General features: G+C 38.3%; 1 protein-coding gene across 6 annotated transcripts in view; it reads left to right on the forward strand.

The window, feature by feature from the left end:
• The window catches only part of Grm7 (glutamate metabotropic receptor 7), an 867,793-nt gene that overhangs the window by 395,625 nt on the left and 445,840 nt on the right, over positions 1-26,328 (forward strand). For all 6 annotated transcript variants that reach the window (XM_021164768.2, XM_021164769.2, XM_029478551.1 and 3 more), the window contains exon 3: positions 25,994-26,135. In XM_021164768.2, coding sequence (XP_021020427.1) covers positions 25,994-26,135 — 142 coding nt within the window. The remainder of the gene's footprint in view (positions 1-25,993; positions 26,136-26,328) is intronic.

Genomic DNA, 26,328 nt, shown 5'->3' on the forward strand with positions numbered 1-26,328 from the left:
TCTCTCTCTCTCTCTCTCTCTCTCTCTCTCTCTCTTTCTCTCCCTCTTTCTTTTCCTGTCAAAGGTAGTAAGGGATGGTTCTCTCTGCTGCGCTCAAATGACCATGAGCACTTTCCCCTTTTCAGGCAGGTAAGAGGTAAGATAATTGATGAGGCTTTCTGTTTCTCTGTACTTGGACATTCTTAAAAGAAGTCTGAAATGCTGAAAATAACATCGCCTTTAAAATAGTCTCTGAAAAGGAGAACACAACAGAACTCTCCAGATTCTGCTCTTTAAATTTAGCATTGTCGTCTATGTAAATGGAACTCTTTTACCAGTGATTAAAATAGGTGTTTTATGGGACATTGTGAGGAATATTTCATGAGCACCTTTTGTGTTTCTGTCCTTCTTGTCTCACTAGCAAGATGGTTTTACTCACATTGATAGAAGTGGGGGTTCCTCAGTGCACTGCGACCTTTGTTCCTATACTTTCCTTTGAAATTCTGCTTCTTTTAATCTTTCTGTGTGTGTCTAGTTTTATTTTTTTTAATGAACTTTCATATAGTCCAGGCTAGCTTCATTTGACCTTACTATGGAGTGGAAGATGACATTGAACTCTGTATCCTCCTCTCCCAAGCTTCCCTGTGCTGGTATTATTACAGGGGGTATTACAAGGTCTGCTTATGCAGGGCTGGACCACAAGCCCTCACCTCCGTGGCTCCTAGACAAACACTCCATCAGATGAACCATATTCACAACCCTCCTTTGAATAATCTCTGTGTCACAGCCACTCAACAATTGCATACTTACAGATTTATTTCTACAGACATCTATTTTTAGTCAAACATTTTCATCACTTTATGAGATTTTCTTTGTCTTTATTAAAGTTTTTCCAGTAAAGCAGAGAATTTTTTTATATACATTCTTTGAAAATTCATTCGGCTAAAAATAACCATCAATAGTACTGATGATTACATGAGATCCTGTTAGACACAGCATGTCAAGTACTGCCCCAGACATACTGTGTCATATTTTCTACTTTGAGCATTGCACACATTTAGAAAATTTTAGAACATTGATTTCACTTCTTCCAGCACTCAAGAGTCACCCCTGCATGCCGATAAAGAAATCAGATCAGCATTTCTTAAATCAAAAATATGTGGTACTTCAAGATCACATGGGATTTTCCTGTTTGCAGCTGTATTATAGCACTTTAGGCTTAGGTGCTTACAACAATACAGACACATCATCTTACAGTTCAAACTATGTTAAGGTGGCGTGAGAGGTAAGGCTACCATGACTTATCTTGTGTCTTATACATCTTTAAACACAGCATACTAAGCTAGTACGTCTTCTCTGATTTCTTTTCTTAATTTATGTTTTGCCATGACTGTGAACTCATGAGATCATCTGGACCAGTTGCTTCAGGTCAAGATGTTTTTATTAGCATCCTCTACTTCCCTATGTTGTGGACAGTATTTTGAGGTTTTAAGGTCTAACACAAATAAGACCTCATGTTTTGTATATATTAGGAAACATTTGTTACACATAATTGAGAATACAGCCAGCACTGTGGCTCATGTCTGTAATGTGAGTACTTGAGAGGCTTAGACAAGGGAATTGGTTAAAATTTGAGGCAAATATGGACAACAGAGACCCTGAGTTCAAAACACAAAACAACAACTGCAATGTCTCTCCAACGGAGTTCATAAACTCTTATTAAAGTCACATTGTGAAACATGAAGACTGAGCGTTACTGATGAATTTGCACTAATGTATCTGGTTATAAAGTCCTTCAGGAATATCGATAGGAATTATGGAGTGGTGACATTTGTATCTATCTGTTCTATTCTACCTGAAGCCAATTTCTCGTAGTGTAGGCCTCCCATGCTCAATACCAAGACTTTTACCATTTATCCTTAAATTAGTTGCAGGATTAGTTTGTATCCGAAATCTGATTAATTGCTTGAGAGAACTTCAGATCTCACTATTAGTGGATCCTAATTATGTGCCCTTGGTTTGCATCTCTCTAAATGTTACTTTACAAGTTATAAGTTGTATTTAATGGTTAGGAAGACAGATCCTAGGGACAGACACCCTGGTTTAGGTTGTCAAAACTGATATCTTCGTAACCATGTGGCCAAGAGAAAGGTGTTTATTCTTTCTAAACTTAGGGTTACTATTCCATGAAATGAAGGCAAGAATAGTTTGTTTTTAAAGTATGATTTAAAAAAAATTAGATATTCTTTGTAATTAAATTTGTACAAAACTGTGATAAACTAATGATTAACATTTTGATATGTTTACTGTTGTTGCCAATATTTGCAAAGAATTGTAGGGCCAGGCACCCAAAAAGTTGAGGCAAAACTGTTCTGAGTTTGAGGCAAGCCTGAAATAGTAGTAAGTCAGTGGCTATCCTAAGCTAAAGAGTGAGAGGCCCTGTTTCAAAAACAACCAACAATAATAAATAAATAAATGACTAAATAAACAAATAATGGAAAACCACCCAGTAAGTGCAAAAGAGATGACTAAGAAATTCGGAGCACTTGCTGCTCTTACAAATTCAGTTTCTAGAAACCACGGTCAGTGACTTATAACCAGCTTTAACCCCAGTTTCAGGGCATGTGTTCCCTCTTCCTGGCACACACACACACACACACACACACACACACACACACATACACACACACATGTGCGCACACATGAGAGAGAGAGAGACAGACAGACAGAGAGACACACAGAGAGTGACAGAGAGACAGAGACACAGAAGCAGAGACAGAGACAGAGATACAGAGAGACAGAGACAGACACATTGCAGAGGTGATATTGTGTGATAGAAATACATTTACCAAGGGTATCATTTCAGAAAGACAGCTATACAAATATAGTCTGAGCAAAAGCACCAACGGGTTCTTTAAATGCAGGTGGATTCCACTGGCATAAAAAGTTCCACAAAGAATTATTAATACATATAAGATGCTTCGGCAATTATTTTACAGAAAATAAATTGAGGATACTGACCCAACACTTTAATTTGAAATTCTAAGAAATCCAATGGAACGCAAAAGCTGATTGAACGCCATTTTAATCAATACACTTGGGAAGATTATTGTCTTAATTACAAGTGCTGCCTATAGCTCTGTAAAGTGATAGTTCAAACACAGTGGAAAAGCAGCGTCACTATCTTTCCAGAGATGGGAAAACATCATTGGGAGCCTTAATGCATCCCCAGTGAAGCCTACTAACTCAATTACCTTGTGATAGAAAAATGTGCGTTGAGGGAAAATGAGAAAACACAATGATTTCCATAGGTTCAATCAGCTAGGTTGAAATAACAATACTCCTAATCACAGATACACGTAATCATGAGATGCTGATTACAAAACTACTTGAGTGCTGAGCTTCCAAGATGAGGTGTGAGAGATTTGTGGGGGCATGTAAGTGTGTGTGCCGATGCACAGGTAAGCTCTTTCCTAGAGCTGTTTTTTTTTTAAGACAGAGATCGGAGTGACCAGTCAAAATGGACCAATCAATGTTAATAAATAAGATACCATCATCATCTGCCTTCAAGGAAGAGGTTTGGTTTGAGATATTGTATGCCAGGTGGTTTTATTTTTATTTATGTGGCCGTGAGTACATGCGGGCAGAACCTCTGGAAACCAGAAGAGGGCATCAGATCTACAGGACAATGACAGTTGCAAACTACCTAATGTTAGTGCTGGGATCTGAACTCAGGTCACCTGTAAGAACAGTTAAGTGTGCTTAGCTGCTAAGGCATTTTCTCCAGCCAACCCTTTTATCTTACTGCTGTCTATATTTTATTACTCAGTACAGCTCTGACTATGCAATTAAGTCTCTGTTTTCCATTTCTGACTAAGTTCCCTCCCAGGTCTCATTCTTAGAATATTCTGTTTCTTTTGTTGGGCTGATAGAGTTTGTTGTTTACCATGCATCTTGAAATCAGGTTTATCATAGTTCCTTTAAGTTACTTCTCACACTCCTTATGCTCTCTGTTATGTTTCTTGATTTGTATGGGCATTTTGCTTGTATGTATATCACATGTATGCCTGGTACCTAAGGAAATCAGACGCAGTTGTCAGGTTCATTGGAACTGGAATTATAAATTGTTGGTTATGATCCACTGTCTGGGTGCTGGGGACTGAAACTGTAGTCTCTGCAAAAGCCAAAGGTGGGGGTGGGGATTGTTGAGTCATCTCTGTAGCTCCTCCCTCTGCTCGTTTCTAAAACAAAACTCACAGTTTAAATCAGGGTTTCATTTTTAACTCAAAGCACAGTTAGTCATTTTTGACACTGATCATGACATGATAATAGTGGGCAGAAAACAAGTATAACTGATGAAAATTGTCATCCTACTTATTATAAGTATGCTACTAAGAATTATTAATAAACATAAAATTAAACAATTGCCTGAGAGAAGAGCAGAGCAGTAAGAGAGCACTTATTTTAAATGTGTGATGGTTTTGACATGGAAAGGAAATGTAAACTTACAGCTATGGGTTGCCCTGTTGCCATAGTAAACAAGATTGTAGCTTCTCACTTAATACTCCCATTTCAACTCAGTTATCAGCTATTTGTAAAGGAAATCTCCAGCTTTGCAGATGTGCATTCAGCTGTTGCTTATTCCAAGTTACCGAAGAGTACAATTTATTTTTAAAATATATTATTTTCATTCAAAGCAAATGACCAAAAGATGAATACAACTTTGGACAAAATTTATGAAGCTCCCAGTTCACAATATTTTATGAATTGTTAAACTGCATGTTCTTATTTTTTTGCAACTGATCTTTTCAAATTTGTCCACAAAAAACAAACTCAAAAATTTCAAACAAAACAACTTTGTCTGCCTAGGGCCATACTGGAGGAATGACAAATGGTTTTCGATCTCCTGGAATGCAGTCCAGGAGTTACCACAGCCACATGGGTGGGCCTTGGTGTGGCTCGCCCCAGAGAATATATGTATCCTGAGGACTTTATGCTGTTCTTGATTTCTGCTCTGCCTGCTGCTCTCACATCCCTCTTAATCAAAGAATTACATGAAAACGTTAAGGGGGCTTCCAGCCCCTCAGTGCATAGTATTTCTGGCCTTCAGAGTACTAATCACTTGATCACTTTCAGGCATTGCTGCTAATGCAGATTAATGACTCCATCACCATCCTAGAGAAGAACTTAGGGATGTACATTGTCAATGACTACCACCCTTAGAAAACATTTGGAAAAAAAAATAGTTCATGACGTTAAGTTGAGATGTTTTTACTAATGGCTCTGATGCAAAAATCAAGTACGGAATAGTATGAAGTTCAGAAAGGCACACTTTGTTTTTCATCATTTCATTTTTTATTACATATTTTCTTTATTTACATTTCAAATGTTATCCCCATTTCCTAGTTTTCCCTCTGAAAATCCCCTATCCTCTCTCCCCTCCCCCTGCTCCCCAACCTACCTACACTCCTGCTTCCTGGCCCTGGCATTCCCCTTTAGTGGGGCATAGAACCTTTACAGGACCAAGGGCCTCTCCTCCCATTGATAATGGATTAGGCCATCCTCTGCTCCATATGCAGAAGGGCACACTCTTATTGGTTAGGCTAGGGACTGTTTGTGGTCAGGGAACAATAACAATGGCAGTACTGGCTAACATTGCTCTCACTAAGGCTGGTCTGGTGATGATTAATTTCTTATATCTATTTTTGCCCTCAGCTTCCTGCTATGATTTATTAAGAATTGCTGATGAGTAGACACACATTTTGAGGATTTAAAGTTGATATGACTGACTTTTATATAAAATTTTGGATTTGTGCTTCTTTTAAGATTCTTACAAGATTACTTTTAAAGATAAATAACAAACTAATTTCTTTTTTCTTGGTAACCACAAATTGCTGCCTACAAGTAAGAGAAACTGGTTGTGAATACTTCCTTGCTTGCTTAAACTTGGTTAATCTATAACAAATTGCTTAGTTATGTATGTACATAGGTTTTTGAGAATAATTTATTTTCTTTACCTATACCATGTAATGTTATTTCTTGTAGAGGTATGAAAAACACATTGTTCTTTTACAATCATTCACTAGGAGAAAACTAAAATGTAACCACATTGTAATTGTATACTGTTTGAAAGATTTTACTGGGTTATATTAAGCGATGGTAGAAACAATATAGTATGGGAAAGGATGGGATGGTGTGGTGTTGCTGGCACAAGGCTCTCCCATCCATAACTATGTTTGTATGAATGAGGTTTGCATGAATGGGGTTGGAACATTGTTCCTTCCATCAACCTGGTGTGTGTATTTGTGTATGTGTGTGTAGAATACTTGGAGTCTGCTTGCTGGAGCTTTGCTCTAGCCATTTTATGTGTGCATATGTATGTGTCTGTCTGTGGGTCTGTATACATGTATGTATGTACGTATGCATCTATATTTGTGTGTATGAAGATATTGAACTCTGTCTTTTGTTTCATGCATTCAGTGTGTGTGTGTGTGTGTGTGTATGTGTGTGTGTATCTGTGAATTTTCTCTTTTTCCTTCCCTTTTTCTCCAGCCCCAAGGAGTTAAAATATTGCGTAGTTTTTCTGCTGGCCACAGAGAGTGCCAACCACGGTAAATTAAGCTTTGTTTCATCAGAAAGAAAAGGCTACTGAGCAGCTTCTCTATCTGACTGCCTTTGGCCCCTGTCCTTACCTGAATCCACTCTTGTCCATGGCTCTAATCACTGACCCCCAATGGCTGCCTGCCTCTGTTTACCCACCATGTGAATGCCAAAGCCAGAATCATTGGCATTTGTCAAAAATTCAGCATGAATGTAGAACTGTACATGTTATTTTTTTTCTGTTGATGGAATAAAATACCATGTCCAAAACCAACTTAAGGAGGAAGGGTTTATTTTGGCTTCTGTTTCCAAAAGGATAGGTTCCAACATGGTGGGGGGGAAGCATGCCATCAGCTGCCGCAGGAAGCTAGCAGATCACAGTTTTGTCTACAAATAGGAAGCACAGAGAAGGCACAGGAATTGGGGAACTCTTATGAACTCTCAAAACATGTCCCATGTTATGTACTTTCTCTCACAAGGTTATACCTTCTAAAGGAACTAATAGTTTCAAAATAGTGTCACCAACTATAGACTAAATGCTTGTGTGTCTGAGCTTGTGGGAACATTCCTCTTTCAAACTACACATACATTTTCTTTCATGTTCTTTCTGTGAAAATCTAGAGAGTATGGTGACTGATATCAAACACTAACATTAATATATTGATTTGAAATGATTGATGGGACTCAATTATATTCTGACACTTCATGAATACTGTACTAATTGAGATGCCTTTAAGCAGATTATAAATACTAAAGTCTGATTTTATAGGGGCGGGAAGCAAGACTTATGGTTGATTTTATCTTAAAACCTATGCTATTTTGAACATACTCATGCACTTCTATACTTGAACTCACATCAGTTCAAAACCCACCATCACAATTCAGTCTTCTGTTCAATTCCATTCTGTTATATCTATCCAACAGATGAACGGATAAAGAAAGCATGACATTTATGTGCACCGTGGAGTTGTAGTTTGTCTTAAAGAAAAATAAAATCATGTCATTTTCAGGAACATAGATGCAATTGACATCATCCTATTAAATAAAAGAGTCAGATTTAGAAAGACAAATGCTGAATGTTTTTCCTTATGATGAAGTGTGTGTGTGTGTGTCTGTGTCTGTCTGTGTGAGTGTGAGTGTGTGTGTGTGTGTGTGTGTGTGTGTGCATAAAATCACAAAGAGATATGCATAACATGAAAGTTAAGCTTGTTTGAGTGAAGAAGGAAGTTTCTAGTGTGGGTGAGGGGAAAAGACAGAAAGGCAGCCTTGAGGAGATGAAAATTCCCCCTTGAAGTCCACTAGTGTGTACAATTAATATCTTAGTTTAAAAGTAATCATCTCAATTTAAGTAAGGAAAGCACCCCAAAACCAAAAGAATATACAAATAATCCAAATTTTACTCTTGCATGTCTCTTCCTAAAATGCATCAGTTATATGTTTAGAACTTGACCTACACCTAGTAAACTTCATCCTGCATAGTGGATTTTCCAAATTGTCTGTCTTAGTACAATTGCTGTTTGGAAATAACCACTTGCTTGTGTGTTGTCAAGAGTGTTAGTATACAGGCAATTCTACTGGCCTGTCTCAGGGACCTAGCAGCTGCTTATGTTATGACCTGCCACTGCCTCCAGGGGCATCAGTGGTTTGCATAGCAGATAAAGGGACCCTCCACCCCACCCCAGGTCTTTTGATCATGTTCTCTCTCAATCTCTCTCTCTCTCTCTCTCTCTCTCTCTCTCTCTCTCTCTCTCTCTCTCCCTCCCTCTCCCCCTCCCTCTTACCCTACCCCTCTTTCTCACCTCTCTCCCTCCCTCTCCCCCTCTCCCTCCCTCTCCCCCTCTCCCTACCTCCCCCCCCCCTTGTGGCTCTGTTCCTTGTTTGTCTCTATCCTTTCCCAAGTACTCATTCCACTCTTATTACCTGGCTACTCTCAGCCCTATTATCTAGCCCTGCCTCTGGATGCCCCTAATTAACCTAGAGTGTTGATGTCTGCTTTTACTAAATAAAGATCCTATATGAATATGGGATAGGACATAGTACAATGTTACTAACACAAGAGGAACTATTTTTAAACTATATAGTCACTCTAGGCAAACACTCTAGGGTACCATCTTCATGAAATTATAGCTGGGATCCATTTAAAACCCAGTGTCTAGGGGTGTGCATACTAGGTATTGATGAAGATATATTTATGCCTCTACTTTCCAAACACCACTATTACTTTTTGATATCCTTGGATGTCCATGCCACATTGGTACAGCAGCTCTGACCTTGGCCCTACTTCTTGGTTCTTTATGCTTCTCAATCCTCCTATTCACCCTGCTGTTTATAGAATTTTCTGTTTCCTAGTTTTTTCTTGTAGTCACAACCAAGGCCCAGGTGATTTTAGTTTTGCTGAAGGATTTGGAACTGAAGCTATGGGATGTGTAGATTTCTTATCTATAAGATACAATCCTGCCAAAATGTATCAACATGGATACTTACAGAATTGGGGTGAGAAGTAAAATATACCTTCTTTTTCTAAGGGGAAACTTTTCAGGGCTAGATCAGAATACTCATAATTCTAAAGTCCCTGGTTGTTTTAACACAGACTAAAAATCTATATTCATTGGTTAAAGGGTTTGTGGTTTCTGTTTGTTTGCTTGCTTTGTTTTCTTTTATTTAGTTTGTTTTTCCTTAATATTTTGCAGTTAAAACTCCATTTAAGCGTGTAGTGTTCTTCCTTTTTGCTGGCCAATTGGTTCCTGTAGTTTTAACTTCTAACATTCACATGGTAGCAATTGTGTGATATCTAGCTACCTCCCTTCTCTCTCACACTTTCATTCCACTGATACTAACCCAGGAACTCTATTTCTTAGGAGAAACTGATGTCCAGGTCTAGTGCCTTCAAAAGTACTGACTTTTTTTTTTAAATGCATGAACCATGATCCCCTCTTCTTTACTAGGTTTAAAGAACCTTTGAATATTCAGTGGCAGAAGCAGACAGAATTCCCTGATGTCTCTTGTTATAAAACAACAACAATAAATCTATGCAATCCAAAAGTATATTTCTTTCAAATATATTTCCGTGCTTTCTTTTAGTCATTTAAATCGCTTCCTGGGATTTAAGGATATATCTTCATGCATGTCTCTCCTCACTTTCTTTTAAGACTGCTCTAAGTAGTTGATAACATTTATTTTGAGGTTATCAAAGACAAGATTAGTCTTCTTTAGAATACACCCATGTATTTCATTTCTGCTATAAAAACCTGAGATGCATCAACATGTCACAAAAATAGTACCTGTAAGTTCTATGTGGAAATTCTTAATTCAATGGAATTCAGTACTAACAATGCATTCATTTGGTTTTGTTTGCTTTTTTAAATTTTTGAGACCATTATTACATAACCAAGTCTGATTGTTCATGCTGCTCTTGAACTCACAGTACTTCTGCATCTGTTTCTCCAGGGCTGAGAGTTCAGACTTATATTTCCATGGCCAGCCTAAGTTATCATGTGGAACGGGAGACTTTTGAGGCTGAATCTATGTCCTGATTCTTGGACACAGGTTGCTTTGGCACTGTACAAATATTGTCAATTCAGCTGTAGTTTGTAAATAACCCCAATTAGTGGTTTGTTTTGTGTTTGGTTAGTTGGTTGGTTTTGTTTTTGTTTTGTTAGTTTGTTTGTTTTGTCATTCTTTTTCATTTAAGGTAAAACATTCTTTGATAATGAGTACATTATTATTAGTAGTAGTAGTACATTATTGCAGGAAATCCATTAAACTCTCCAGTGTAACCTAAGCACCTTAATGTTGATCCCTAAAGTGGATGATGCGTGTGTAGAAATTCTCCAAAGAAAATCAGAACACAAATGAGATCTCTCGAAGAGGAGGTCAGTGAGTCGGGAGATGGAAAAGCCTGACTGAAATGTTTTTTTCTGAATCTTGAAAACCTCAAAACTTGAGTGCAACCTCAAAGTTGAGTGCATTTTCTGAAATTCTGTGCATCCATTTCCTCTACCCTGGCCTTGACAAAATCCACAGCAAGAGGCAACTTAAGAAAGGGATGTGCTCTCTTTGGTAGCAGTGTGGTGGAGTCATGGCAGCAGGACCATGAGGTCCCAGTTCACACTGCATCATCAGTTGGGAATCAGGAAGAGACAAGGGTCTGTGCTCGGATGGCTTTCTTCTTTTTATTCAACCCTTGATCCCTAGCCATGGAAATGGTACCCCCACATGTAGGGTGGGGCCATTCCCAACTCAATTAACCAAATTAGAAACTCCCTCACAGATGTGTCAAGAGTTTTTTTGTTTTTTCTTTTTTTCTCAAGGTGATTCTAAATCTCATCAGGGTAACAATTAAAATTACCCATCACACTCAGGAAGCATTTATGCAATATCATGGGTACTGGTCCAAAGAGGGACTATATGATGCTAACTGGCCTCCTTTGTGCTTATAGAAGAGTTGGCTGTCATAGGCTTTAAATATTTCATGCTTTCCTGGAAGAGAAGCATACTCTCTAAGCTCTGTGACAAATGGGGAAGATGATACATTTCTAACACCACTGAAGGCAGAATTCATTTGTTTCTACTTCTTTGGTTTGTGACATTCACACAGATACAGAGTGATATTTCTTTAACAATGACAAATGTTCAAATCCTCTAAAGATGGCTCCTTTTGATATGTGTCATCTGTTGAGTGTTAACCATAGCAATAGTTTGCTGCAGTATAGATAGATCATAGCAGAAACAATAAGTAGAAAAGAGAGTTGCATGAAAGGGCATTAAAGAGATAGAATGCTTAAAGATCAGTTTAATTTATTGAGAAGCACGCGGTGCTCACTAGTGCAATGACAGATATTCACATTGTCTTTCTAATTTTTATATTGAAACAAACATACCCTCACTGCTAGAATAACTGCATGTGAGTAATATTCTGCATATTTGTGTATAGAATTAAATTCAGACAATCAAACAGTTCATCAACCGCATATAACAAACCTATAGCTCTGCATATAGATTGCTTCTCCTTTGCCACTTTAAGGATGTTGATCCTTCTATTTTCCTTCTATGAAAACATGCATAGGAAAACAATAGAGAGGCTGAAGTAACATGTCTGCCCCCAAATCACTATAGAAAACTGATTTTTATGAAAGAGTTATCAAAAAGCCTCACTATTCAGAAGAGCTTAGCAGCCTAGAAGACCATACAGGAACTGGCAGTATTGCATTCATTCTGCTGTGTTGACGAATACCAGGATGGGAACAGGATGGGATAGAGCAAAGCCCGAGGGGCAGCAGATGAGGGAAAACCCTCATCACAGCTGGGATGGCAGTATTTCTGGGCTGAAGATGAAAATCTCTCAGGTTTCCCTTAGGGTTGCCCCTAGCTATGGAGGACTAAACAAATCTGCTTGATTTCTAAGCCCAAGTCACTCATCTACAAGAAAGATGAGTATCTGCACTTCATCCTGTTGAACATGGTGCTGTTTGAACAAGAATACAGACAGGGCTGGAGAGTTAGATTAGTGGTGGAAGGTGTGTATAAGGTATGCTTGATGCCCTGGTTTCAATGTCCATACCACAAAAACGAACAATAGAAATTAACATAAATGTATCAAAACTCTTTGCAATCAATGAAAAGTTGTTATGGGACAGAGTGAATATAATGAATGGATCAATAATTAATGGTCAAAACACTGAGTTCATATATTTTCCCATAATGTTGAGGGAGGTTAGGCAGTACGATATGGCATCACATCTATAACTGAGCACAGCAACCTCTGAAGTATATTTGAATCCCTTTAGATTGATCCCCACCCTGACATAATACCCTATTATCCCTATTTTTCTAGGATGTGCATGAATGTTTTGCCTGAATGTGTATCTGTGTGTCACATGGGTGTGTATGCTGCCCATGGAGAACAGAAGAGAGCATTGGATTCCCTAGAACTGGAGTTATACATGGCTGTAAGCCACCATGTTTGTTCAGGAATTCAACTCAGCTCCTCTGTAAGAGCAGCCAGTGCTCTTAACTTCTGAGCCCTTTCTCCAACCTCCAGCCTCCAGCCTCTAGTTTTTAAGGCTAAAAATGGATCGGATCACAGAATATGCCTCATTTCTACATTTAAACATGCACACACATGGGCATAAGCATACAGAGAAAGAGAGAGAGAAAAAGAGAGAGAGAGAGGGAGAGAGAGAGAGAGAGAGAGAGAGAGAGAGAACCAACTGAAAGAAAGTACTTCAGAAATGCCAGCCAAGTCCAAGCTTCATAAATTGACCCCCCTTCATATTGTCCTGGGTTACATCTTTCCAGAGCAGCTACCTGGAGACAAATGACAATTGGTTTTGACTAGTGAGAATAATCCAGCCACAGGAACAACCAGTGACTGTGAAAAATCAGCCAATTTCTCATTTCTTGTTCAAGGAAAGGAACAGCTTGCCTTCGCAAGGCTTCCTGAATGGGAGCACATTCTTCATTAACCCACTCACGACCTGCCAGGATACCAGCTGTTCAGAAGAACGTGATGTTCTGCGCTGGGATTACAGTTGCAAACTAGGCTCATAGCAATGGTATAGGATATTACTATCTTGAAAGAGAATTCAAAAGGGATAGTTGTCCTGTTGGTACAAGTGAGTGGGATGTCTGTCTTTCATGTTGACTGCTAAATACCCAGCAACACAGCATGCCCAAAACTTAGCAGTTGTTTAGTAAATATGTTCTGGATGAATGAATGAATCAGTAGATAAAATGTGGATGTAAAAACTTCAAGAGAAGTGACTCACTGCACAGCATCACAGACCACAGGAAAAACTGTGCAGCTTCCTCTGAGATGAGCACCTAAAAGGCAGCTGTCTGATTGAAGACTCGACTCCAGCATGGGTTGGCAACTCAGGAAAGGTGCCTCCCTGCTGGAGCTCCCTACATGACCTGCAGCCTCCTCCTCTGGACAACCTTCCTCATTCCAAAATTTGCAGCAGATGCTTATCAGGCCAAACTGTGGCACTGCACATCCTTAGCATGTTTGATGAGGGCTTGCTTCCCACTGGTTCTTGGCTGGACAATGTGGTACACTCACTCATTACTAACATGTAAAACTATTCCTTGGAATGTGAAGTGTGGTTTCCCTGGCAGGGTACCAGTTGGAAGACTCTCATAGAGAGTCACATTTGTCACATAAAGCCTTATGCAGTTCAACCCTGACAGTGCAAGTTTAGCAGCATGAGCCTTTATTTCCCTTCACTGCCATCAAACCTACCGCTTTCCATGGAATGTTCTCTGTGCCCTGGTGCTGAGAATATTTTGGGGCAATTCAACTGTTAGTGTTTTATTTTTTCTTTCCTTTCTTCAAGCTAGAATGAAAAACAGGTATCTTAAAGATGATTCATATCTTAAAGATGATTCAGGGTTGGCATCAAAGAACTATCAGTAACCCAATCAGGTCTCTCCAGAAATGTGTTCTGTTGCCAAATTCATTATCTCTAAAATTTTCTGTATTTCTTACACGTCCGTTCCTTCCTGTGTCCTTCTGCTGCCTAATGATCTTGTTCTCAAGTCCATGAAGGTGACTCTGACTTTATTTCTTCTGGTCTTCCTTGTAGAACACAGCTCCCACTGTGTCTTTTTTCTTTGTGCTCTCTTTGACATCTTTCACATTCAACGCTTTTCTCTCCTTTTATATTTAGATAAGACTTCACTGAAGTCAAAGATCACTGCTGACTGTCTTCATTTCTTAACACAGAGAACTGACTAAGGACAACATTCACAGGAATGTCACCCATATCAGGACGTGGGTAGCCCCTGAGCATGTCTCTTTATCTAAGTGATGACTTCTCAAGACCTCTGGTTCTCCATTTTTTTTTCTGACTTACCAGTCTAATGGGTTGGTATTTATACTTTTACTTGTATTTTTGATGCTGCTAAGAACATAGTAATGGCTCCATGGATTTACCCATCACTGGATGAAAAGGCTCTGATAGGTTCTCTCCTTCTTCTACTCCCACTTCAAAACAAAACCAAGAAATCAAACAAACAAACAAACAAAACCAACAAAAAAATCTCCACTTCTTTCCCCTGAAGTAATTCCTGAAATTTGTCCTTCAACTGTCAAGAAGTCATTCCTACCAGAATGATGCTGGAAGAAAAGCACAGCTAATAACTTTGCTATGACTGGGGGTAAGCTATTGCTTAGAAATGCAAACCTCACGACTCTAAGCAAAAACCACAGATCTTTGGCAAAGTTATTAGAGAAATGACAACTGGGTAGTCTTATTCACAATGACTTTGGCCTTTAACTCCCAAGTTCTTCTTCTCCATAGATGTAAAGGTTAAAACTCAGATTATCTCTTCCATATAGGTTTTAGTTCCTCTAACCAAATACAGTCTCCATTTTAACCTCTTGTCCCATGATTTGTCTGAGGAAATACGAAAATAATTATTATTTATCTAGATGGGGCACTGATGCCAGACAAAGAAAATTATTCCACTCAAGTTTAACTAGTAAGCCAGAGGTTTTTCTAGTGACTTATAGGAGTTTGTGTGATGAGTTACCTATAGAAGCATGGATGCCTAAACAAACAAATAAAACCCCAAAACAAAAGCAACAACAACAACAAAAATCTCTACCCTAGGTAGGTGACAGCTCAGGAAAGATACATCTATGGAGCACTCCCCATAACTTGCAAGCAGATCAATACTTTCCTAAAATCTGTTACTGTTTATGTAACCTTTGGGAGGGCCCCAGTTAATCTTGTAATTTTCATGATATTCTAAGATTTGTATGTTTTCTTTGCTTTGAGAGTGGCATAAGCCCTACCTAATTCCCAAGTCTCAAGGATTGTCCTTCCAAGGACTGACTATTTAAATTCAGACAAAATAGATACATTGTGCTCCTATATTCAATTATCATTGTGGCATATCATCTATGAGGACAAGACAATATTTAGTGATTTAGCATAAGCTATTGAAAGATGAAAATCCTAGTACCAGCCTGCAATCTAAGGAGGTACTTAACTTCAAAACACCTTTGCCTCACAGAAGGACAGTATGGCTATTGAATATGTTAATCAATAAAGGCTGTATGAAATGACATCTGATTTTGAAAATTACCTTATAATCCAGTCTCCTAACTCAGATCAATGTTTGTCTTCATCGGCCTTGATCTGAGTCCCCTCTATTCAGATGAAACGTATTTACTAACATATTTTGTTTCTGATGAAAACTCCGACAGCATCTTGCACTGCATCCTCTCAGTATTTGCTAAATTGAATTGGCTTAGCTAAGTAACAGGCCTCATCTCAAGAAGAGGCTCTTCCTGGACCAAGCTGCTGACTGTAAATTGTTTCCTCTTCAGCTTCTGGATGGGAGTGAATCTATAATCAGTTAGGAGAGCCACGGAGTTTATTGGAAGAAGCCTGTGCTCTGGCTCCTGATGTGTCTTACTGTTACAGATTGCACCCTACCAGACAAAGACAACCGGCTAGTGGTCAGCTCCAAATGAAGGAGAGATTGATTCCGAAGACAGAGATTCACCTTATTACCTCAGTAGCTTGTCTCCATGAACCACCGAATATTATCGTCTCAGTCAGAGATGAGAAACTGAGGTGGCAAGAATGAAGTTGCTCTGTCGGTGACATGACTATTTCTAATCCTTTTAGATTTTATTTATTTTCATTTTATGTAGATGAGTATTTTGCTAGAATGCATATCGTTGTACTACATGAATGCAGTGCTTGTGACAACCAGAAGAGGGCAGAAGCTAGCCTGAGACTGGATTTACAGACCATTGTGAATTACCACAAGGACACTGGGAATTGAATCCAGGTCCTTAGGAAGATCAGCCAGAGCTCTTAATCACTGAAACATCTCTCCATCCCCAATGATGTTAACTTTTCATTTGTAATTTTTAGAATGGAGCTGCCTTATTCTATTGTTTGTGAATACCTCTCTCACAGCAGTGGGAACTCACTAAGATGTTGCCGTGTTCTTTGATTAAAAACTTAGCAAGAGCTAGAGAGATGGCTCAGCAGTTAAGAGCACTGATTGCTCTTCATAAAGGTCCTGAGTTCAGTTCTCAGCAACTGCATGGTAGCTCAAGGCCATCTGTAATGGAATCCAGTGCCCTTTTCTGGTGTGTCTGAAGACAGCTTTAGTGTACTCATATACATAAAAAGACTTAGAAAAAAGAAATACTTTTAAAAGTTAGATTCTTGGAACTAGAAATATAGCTAAACACTTGCTGCTCTATTTAAACTTCTTTTTATGCTTTTTGTTTGTTTGTTTGTTTTTGTTGTTGTTTGTTTTTGTTTTTGTATGCCTGTTTTACCTATGTACATGTCTGGCCAACATATGCATGCAGTGCTCATGAAGGCCAGAAGAGGGTGTCAGGTCCTCTGGGACTGGTGATATAGACAACAGCTGCAATGTGAGTGCTGGGAATTTAAACCAGATCCTCAGAAAGAGCAACAAATGCTTTTAATGGCTCTGTAGCCAAGTACTGTTCTTGTAATAGATACATGTTAAGTTTTCAGAGCCCAAATAAGGCTCTGTAAGCAGAGCCTCTGTTACAACTACCTGTAACTTCAGATCAAGGGTATCCGATGCTCTTTCTGGCCTTTATGGCACCTGTATGACGTACACATACATACACTATGCCCACAGCATGTTTATAAAATTCAAACATAATACCGATAGCTTTAAAAAGTTAGATTCTTAAGCTGCTTAACAACTATCTCTTCAACTATAGTTTGCATCTCAGCAGCAGTGACATCACAGTCAGTGGGCAAGCTGAGTCCCTTGGAGGAGACCTGGCTAGAATAAATACCAAAAAGACAGAGCAAATTTGCATTCAGTGGGATACCTGATTGAGGTGAAAATTGCAGATAGCCCTGGGGACAATTGTATTTGATGTTAATTCTGTTCTCTTTGTGAGGGGCTGTGAACAAGGAATGAGTCAGCACTCAGGTGGTTCCCTGTACACCTTCTTCCCACCTTAATTTTAAATAAATGCTTGAGCTGGTGATTGGGTGGAGAAAAGAGGTGAAGGTGGGGCTGAAGGTTTTGGGAGGAAAAGAGAGAGAGAGAGAGAGGATGATGGAGGACAGAGGAGGAGGTGGAAGGAAAGCAGAGCAGAAGCACATGGGTTGGAGAACTGCAAGTATAAGGGGTCTCATAGATGGGGAAGATGGTAGTGTAGTGGTAGATCTGCCCAATCTAGGAATGTATTCATATTAATTGAGTTTTCATGGCCTGGGCTTATTTTGGTTGTTAAAAGTTTGTTTTAAAAGTTAGATTCTTGGAACTAGAAATATAGCTAAACTATATGGTTATTATAACTATATTGCTGAGTCTTCACTATGGAGAAAGAATCCTGCTGATTCCTGAATATCAAGAGTGTATAGAAGGGGCATTCTGGATAACTTTGTTGGTAGACCATCAGCACACAGATTTCCTCTTTGAAGGTGGTTTATCTCTGACATAACACACTTCATCTGCATGCTTGAGTTGAAGTCATCTCCCCACCGGCCTTAGTGAGTTTTAGGCCTTATCCTATGGATCTGATGCAAATGAGGTGATTTTCCTATATCAGCAGGCACAACTGATGCCTTCTAAGAGCAGATGAAAACAGCATGCTCACCTCCCTTCCTTCCTGTACTAATCTTCTTCCATTGTTCACATTTTAACTTTAAGAACTTGCTCGTCCCCATTACCAGGATAATAGCCCATTTCTCTCTTCTGTTAAGGTATTTGATTAGGCTCACCTGTGGGCAGTTTTCAGTTTAAAAGGGGTGAGCTTCTCCATGCTGCAGTCATGAAACCCCACTTATCAATTGCTCCAGTATGCACTGGATGAGCAGCAATTGAGAGAGCGGACTACCCCCTCTGCTAATCACATAGCCAAATGGAGTTTGCTCTCATTTGCTTAATCATTCAGCTGTAATTGAATCCTGATGGGAAGCTGGCTTTCCATCCCAATGCTTCGCCTTCTCCTGCAGAGAAGGTGGTAAAGTAGCCATGTCTTCTCTCCAGCAGCCCCAGGACACTTTACAGACCATTTCATTCCCGCCTCTGCATAATGCCTGCCAGACATGGAGGAATTACAGCACTGAGATAGTGTTGACCACTGCCCATAGACATCTTCCCCATTGTTCTCTTGCTGCATCATTGTGCACTCTATAACAAAACATAATGACCCATCCATCCCTTTCCTTCTCTGAGGCCATCATCCTCAGAGCTACCTTTGGCTGGAATATCAGTACATAACAAAATGGCCACCTCCAGTTAGCTACAATTCAAGTGGAGGCACACCAATGAGTATTTCTAAGCATCTACTTCTATGTTGCCTGCAGCAGATTCATCCAGTGTTGTTTCCAGACCACCAGCATCAGCATCACCTTAGAACTGAACTGAATGCTGTGGGTCTGGACATGAGGTGTTAGCGAAGGACATTTGAAGGGATACCCAGATTCAGTTCATACCATCTGTGTTCAAAGGCTGAATAGTTTATATCCACGTCATCAAAGGAAAATTATCAAAAAATGTTGAAGGAATGTGTTAAGTCACCAGGTAGTTAATATGCACTTTTTGCATTTAGGGGTAGATGCTTTTAGGTAACATAAATGTTCTATTTATCATAATCATAATTTATCATAAAAGTATATAGTTCCTACAGACTCTAGCACTTATCAATATACCAAAAGGCAATAGTCACTATTGCAGTGTTTCATTGATGGCATTTTCTCGCCCTATTTCATTTGTACTTTCTATTTGGAATTATTCTACAAAGAAGTTCCATTCATTTTTGTATATTCACTTGCTCATTCTGGCACTGGTAGCCACATAAAATTGGTTCAGTAAATATTAGTTCAATGATACCATTATTTATTTTGCTCTTGCCACTGACTTCACTTTACTCGGGGGAAGGTTATTTATGTTGATACCCAAATCCATTTGATATCCACCTAGTATTTTTATCCATTCTTTATGTTTATGCATTTCTTATTTCTTCACACTGAATGGTGACCCAGGCTGTCATATGGGTTCCTGTCTACAGTCATAGAGTTATCCATTTTCCAAGGGAGACATTGTTTAGATTGTGGAAAGATTTCTCCAAACCAACAACTGGATGCTAGCTAAATATGTGAGTTGAGAGATATCATTGAATTTAGACCTTTTATAGAGCACTAGCATATGTGTGTATATGCACAAACATATATGCAGCTCACTCCTTTCTCCCTTTCTAAAATGTGTATTTATTTTAAGGATCCAAACTATATTATTATGTGGCAGGGCTCATGGCTTCTGTGTAGTTATTCTGGCAGCTATGATCCCAACTGCCAGTAATGACTTTATCTTACTTTGCTCAACCGAGTATAGAAAGCAGCTTCAGATTGATTGTGAAATGGTATTCCCACAAAGAGGAAGTTTACAAATAAGAATACTATTTTCCATACAATTCTTAGCCAAAGCATTTCTCATTAAACACTGTTATTCAGAGTTGATGCAGGTCCACGTGTCCTTAGGTTCTTCAAACATTCATAATACAGTAAGGCACATTGCCACAGTTGGCAGCGATCCTTCCACATAGTGGATATAAGGCCGTATGCTGTAATGGTTAGTTCTCATGGTATGTTCTTTGGAGGAGCATATGACTCCTCTAGCTTATACCCACCTTGCCATTTTCCAAACAACACAAACTATGCCTGCCACCACGCAGTTCTTTTGTACTGGGGTGTTTTGTTGAACCTCTCTCACTCTGAGAACCCCTGTTTCCCACTTGTTTTCCTCTTCAGCTTTTCACTTTACACAGTGTTCTCTCCAGAGAAGGACTCTGGGTATAGCCTTTAGAGTTCATTGTCTTACATCCATTGCAGTCTACCTCAGTTTCATTCCTTTTGCATAAAGGAATGGCTCCTGTTAGCAGCTAAGGAGAATTCTGACTTGTATATTAACCAGTTTCTTATCCAAACTTTTCCTGTTAAAATTGACATATTTTCATTGGTGGTAATTACAGATAAAGTTCCATAGGAATATGCACACTTTTATCAAGATAAAGTTGCAATTCATTTCTGTAAAAGCCTAGGGTAAAATCTGCTTCTCCAAAAGGAAACTGTGCTAACATCGATAGAGTGTCAAGCCACTTTTTGTCGGGATTGAGCCATTGCACAGGGTCCACTGCACAGTGCCACTAGAAATGAGCAGATCTTTCTGTATTCTGAATCATCTCCAGAACTTTATATTCAAAGGAAGTTGTGGTAATTAAACAACTTTGATGGCTGTGTGTTAGTATGTGATAGAAATTTAACACTTCTCTTATATCTCCTGTTACTTATCTCTTCAGGTGTCATTTCTAAATGATTCTAAATCTGAATTTGGATTCTTTTGCCCCATTTACTTTTGAGTCTCTTAATATTTTGCTTACTTTAAGCATTATTCTATAGAAAAGGCAATTACCAGGTGTGTGACTGTATCTGCATCCTGGTCTCTAACCTGTGTTATCTTTTCCTTTGTTCGTTCTTTCTTTCTTTCTTTCTTTCTTTCTTTCTTTCTTTCTTTCTTTCTTTCTTTCTTTCTTTCTTTTTGGGGGGGGGGGGNGTTGAGACAGGGTTTCTCTGTGTAGCCCTGGCTGTCCTGGAACTCACTCTGTAGACTAAGCTGGCCTCGAACTCAGAAATCCATCTGCCTCTGCCGCCAATAGTGCTGGGATTGAAGGTGTGTGCCACCACTGCCAGGCTCGCATTTGTTTTCATGGAACAAATGTTCTAAGTTTGCATAAAGTCCAATTCATCAGTTCTTTTTCCTCTGTAGATTCTGGATTTTATTTTATTTTATTTTTCTAGATCTAAAACCTGATCACTAAACTCCAAGTCATACAGTACTCATTTATTTTTCTTTTAAGTTTTCCGGAATAGGTTATATACTCTTGTCCAACTTCTATGCAAAAAAAGTATTAAGAAGAATAATAGATACTTGTTGATATTTAATCCATATATAGCTGATTTTTGCACTAATTGTTGAAGACTGACCTTTTTTCTTTGATGGCCCTATGCATCTTTCTTTGCTGGTGGACTTTTGATTTTACATATACATATGTAAAATCATATATATATATATATATATATATATGTGATATGTGTATACAAATATGTATATATGTGATTATATATATAATCACACTGTCTATATATATATACATATATAATCATACCATATATGTATATATATATATATATATATATATATATATATATATAATCAAAAGTCCTTTTAAGCATTTTTCTGATACTTAAACTTAAGGAAAATCAGAGTCCCCATTCAGCACAATTCATACACATCCACCTAATAAGACTGATCAATCACTTAAATAATTTATACCCAATTATAGCTCTAGGATTATAGGCAATATCATATGTTGAATTCTATACCCCTTAATCTAACCCCTAAATGGATATAGCATTTTTCCTTTGGTTATAAAGGCCATGAGACAAATCAACTACTTGAACTTAGTTCTCTCCCTACTGACACCAAATAAAGAAAGTCGAGCTCAAATCTTTACCTCTAAGAAAAAGTCTGGCCAAGCCTCTCAGTTAACCTTGTTTCACTCTCTATGTTTAATTTTTTCATTTGCCTTTAGATTTTTGCACAAACTTTTTAAGACTTCAGCAAAGGGTTAACCTCTGAAACTTAACTCAAAGCCATATAAGTGGTAATGGGGGAAGAACATAAGAAGGCCAATGGAGCAGCTGTGTTTGAACCCTTGTGGTTTCTCCTGCTATAGCAGTGGAAAGCTAGTTTTAGACATTCATACAGATCAGAGATTTAGAGGCAGAATAAAGATGTCCTAGACAGTGAAAAAAAGCTTGGTTTTTCTGCCCTCCTAGTGCATCTGTTTGGACTGGGACAGTTGCCCTCCCACTTCATGTCACTCATAGGGATCAAATTCATCATTCTATAGACCCAGACTTACAGCTAGTTTTCTCTTCTTAAGATTATGATAGCATGTGAGCATACTGCTCTTCACTGTATGGTTCCATGATGCTTCCTGAGGTGATAATTGAAATTTAATGACGTTTAAAACAGTGTCCGTACTCAGACTGACTGTCCATGCCACCTAACACTCACACCAGTCTGAAACCCGCCTACATGAAGTCTCTTCTTGTGCTTTAAAATGTTGGCACAGGTTTCAACAGACTCTGGTAGTATTTTATGATTCCAACCTCATATAATGAGTTAACTTATTAATCTCCTGGCTACTGAAGCATCTTATGCAGATAGATTCATATTATACTACAAGATTTTTTTTGATTCATCAGTGAAGCCATTTGAGCTTGTATCTTTTTTTTTCTGAAGGTCTTGAAAGTTTTACAAATTGATATTTATAACTTATATGGGATCATGCAAATGATTTAGGATTATTCAGATGATAATTTTACATTCAACGTTCACAACATTCATAATTTGTATATTTCAAAGGAATCTTCTATTTCCTCAGTATTTCTGAGTTTAAGGACATAAATGACCATCACATCAATGAATAAGATGCCCTCCCGATTATATTTCTATTTTATCTCTCACACATTCTTTGAGATTTCTTTCTTAGCTTAAGATTTATCTATTTTATTGTGCCTTTTAACAATGATATTTATTCATGTATTGTCTCTTCTCTAATGTTTCTCTATGTCAAAATGTATTGACTATTTAATTTTGATCATATTTCTGCTTCCTATGTGTTATTTATGCATTCCTTTTGGGAACATAGGCTGTTTCTATTCGTTATTTCTGACTTCTTCTTGTATAACTATGTTTTCCATCTAAATACAATTTCAGCTATTATCCATTAATTTCAATGTACATTAGTTTAAAGTTTGTTTAAAGTGTTTGATTGTTTGGGCACTTCCTATTTGACCCATGGGTAAACTGACAAGTCTGTTGCTGAAGTTTTAAATATTTGGATCTTTCCATGACTTCTGTTAATGACTTCCTCTTCATTAAGTTCTGAGAATTTATTTTGCATTATTTTTTGTGTGCTTTCATTTCCTTTTTCTTTAAGGCCCAGATATGGTTTGTTTTAATGAATCTTTGAGTTGAACTTGAAATGATTGTCTACTCTTGTCATACATATGGTTTTAGAAATGTAAGCTAGGTTGGATAGTCTGTTTGTAGTGTATTGGGACATCTGAACATTGAAATGTATCACAGGTTTTCTCTTGAGGAATGAACTTGGGAAGCTACTAAACATAACAGTAAAATAACAAACTGAAATGAAATTTCAATGGAATCTTAATTTGGGATCAGAGTTTATGTTTTTCTCTGTTTGCAGAAACCTATTCTGTAAGAAAGTCCATTTTGGATATCTTCTCAAAGCATGACATGAAGAGCAAAGAATTTTTTTTCTTGTTTCCACTTAAGTCTTCTACCCCTGGGATGGTCTTCATAATTTTTACTATAAACATACTACCTACTTTTATCCTTACTTGCCTTTCTATAAGTTTTGAATGTGTATCTTGTAAAGTATTATATTCAACAGTGATGGCTTAGCAAGGGTTGGAATAAGATGAAGTCTATCAATTGTCCAGGAAACTACCCCTATCTCCCCTTAACATTCATAAAGATTGACTGAGATCATGAGTACTCTGAGAAGCACGGAGTAAAATATTCTATCTAATCTTCTCATTACAAAAAGTAGGGAACACTAGCTACTATAATCCATTTCATGGTTTATAGGAAGATAGCAAGAAATATATGAAATAATGGCTGGACAAATTGTATGTGATCCACAAAGTTTTGTTCGTAATAGCTGGTGTTCATACAGCTTTCGTTACTTTCATTTTATGTCTTTGGAGCTGGTCATTAAAATTTGAGAGTCATGTGTTAGAAAAAAGAACTGAGAATCCAAAGCTCAGAAAACTCTGAGGCATAAAGATGAAAACTTGCTGCTTCAGTATCTATAACTTTAATGTATTATAAAATATGCATTGTAAAGATCTCCATCCACACACTTTGTCTGCTACCCTTTTCCTGCCTCCTCAAAGTTAATACACTGGCTTTCCTGGGAAATGTTTGCATTCAAAATGCATAAGGTTGTGTTTTACTGTGTGATTTGAACAAATAGTTTAAAAAAATTAGCATGGTGTCTTATGCCTTCCTGAAGCACAGACATCCCTAAGATAGTTCAGCATACTAACTATCATCCCCTACACACACACACACACACACACACATAAACAGACACACACACACACACATACACACACACATACACACACATATACACATATACACACACACATATACACATACACACACACTCACACACACACACTCACACACACATACACACATACACACACACACAGACACACACACACAGACACACATATACACACATACACAGAGACACACACACACATACACACACATTCACACACATACACACACACACTCACATACACACATATACACACATACACACACACTCACACACACACACATACACACACATATACACACATACACACACACATACACACACAGAGACACACACACACATACACACATACACAGAGACACACACACACATACACACACACTCATACACATACACACACTCACACACACATACACACATACACACACACACAGACACACATATACTCTGTTCTCCCTGTTAGTTTGAATGTGAGAACCTGTAGGAAATGTGTGTTACGTCTCCAACATATTTTAGCCACTGAAAATGCCCCACATTTCAGGTGCTAGGGTCGGCATTCAGAGCCTTGCTCCTGCGTGGCGAGCTCTACCACTAACTCCACCGCAGCCCTCAGGTGTTTCTTAATGGAAGGACAGTAAAGAGACTTCAAACAAGTATGTCCTTACATTTTTTAAGAAAAGAAATTAAATCATTGTTGGGATTTTTTTAAGCCAATAAATATCATTTTATATTAGCTAACTCCTAACTGAAATGTAAAGATAAGCTTTATAAAATATTTTGTCATGAAGTACTATATACCAATGATGAATCTTTTGTGAAGCAAATGACTTGAATTTGTCACTGTGTAGATAGTGAGATGATTGAATTCTGTATAGGTGTCTGAGCAGTTACTCTGGGTAACAGCATTCCCTGTCTTAATTTGATACATAATCAGAAATTAGTAGAAAATGCTGGGCATGGTGGTGCACACCTTTAATCCCAGATCTTCAGAGGCAGAGGCAGGAGGATCTCTTGAGTTCAAGGCCAACCTGGTCTACAGGTGGAGCACCAGGATAGCCAGAGGGACCCTGTCTCAAAAAAGAAAAGAAAAGAAAAAATTAGTAGAAAATATTTTTGAATAAATAACTTTTAACTGGAAAAAAGTAGAGTACACACACACACACACACCTGCTCCTTTGATACTTCTGTGGCAACTTTATTGACACTCTGTTTTCTTTCCTTGAACAGGTGGACTCTGCATTGCCCAGTCCGTGAGAATTCCCCAAGAGCGCAAAGACAGGACCATTGATTTTGATAGAATTATCAAACAGCTCTTGGACACCCCCAACTCCAGGGCTGTCGTGATTTTTGCCAACGATGAGGATATAAAGTAAGGATGATTGGTGAACCTTGTACCTATGCATGCAACAGCTTTAGGAGACAGAAGGTTAGAGATGTTGGCGAGGAGAGGGGAAGTAGAGTCAGAACAGAACTCTAATAACAAGGTGGTAAATTGTTTCATGTCTGCTTTCCCCAGTTTGGCAGCTACAGAAGTATTAGCACCTTGATGTCTTTGGCTTTAT

The sequence above is a fragment of the Mus caroli genome, chromosome 6 (genome assembly GCF_900094665.2).
Source record: "Mus caroli chromosome 6, CAROLI_EIJ_v1.1, whole genome shotgun sequence".
In the NCBI taxonomy this organism is placed as follows: Eukaryota; Metazoa; Chordata; class Mammalia; order Rodentia; family Muridae; genus Mus; species Mus caroli.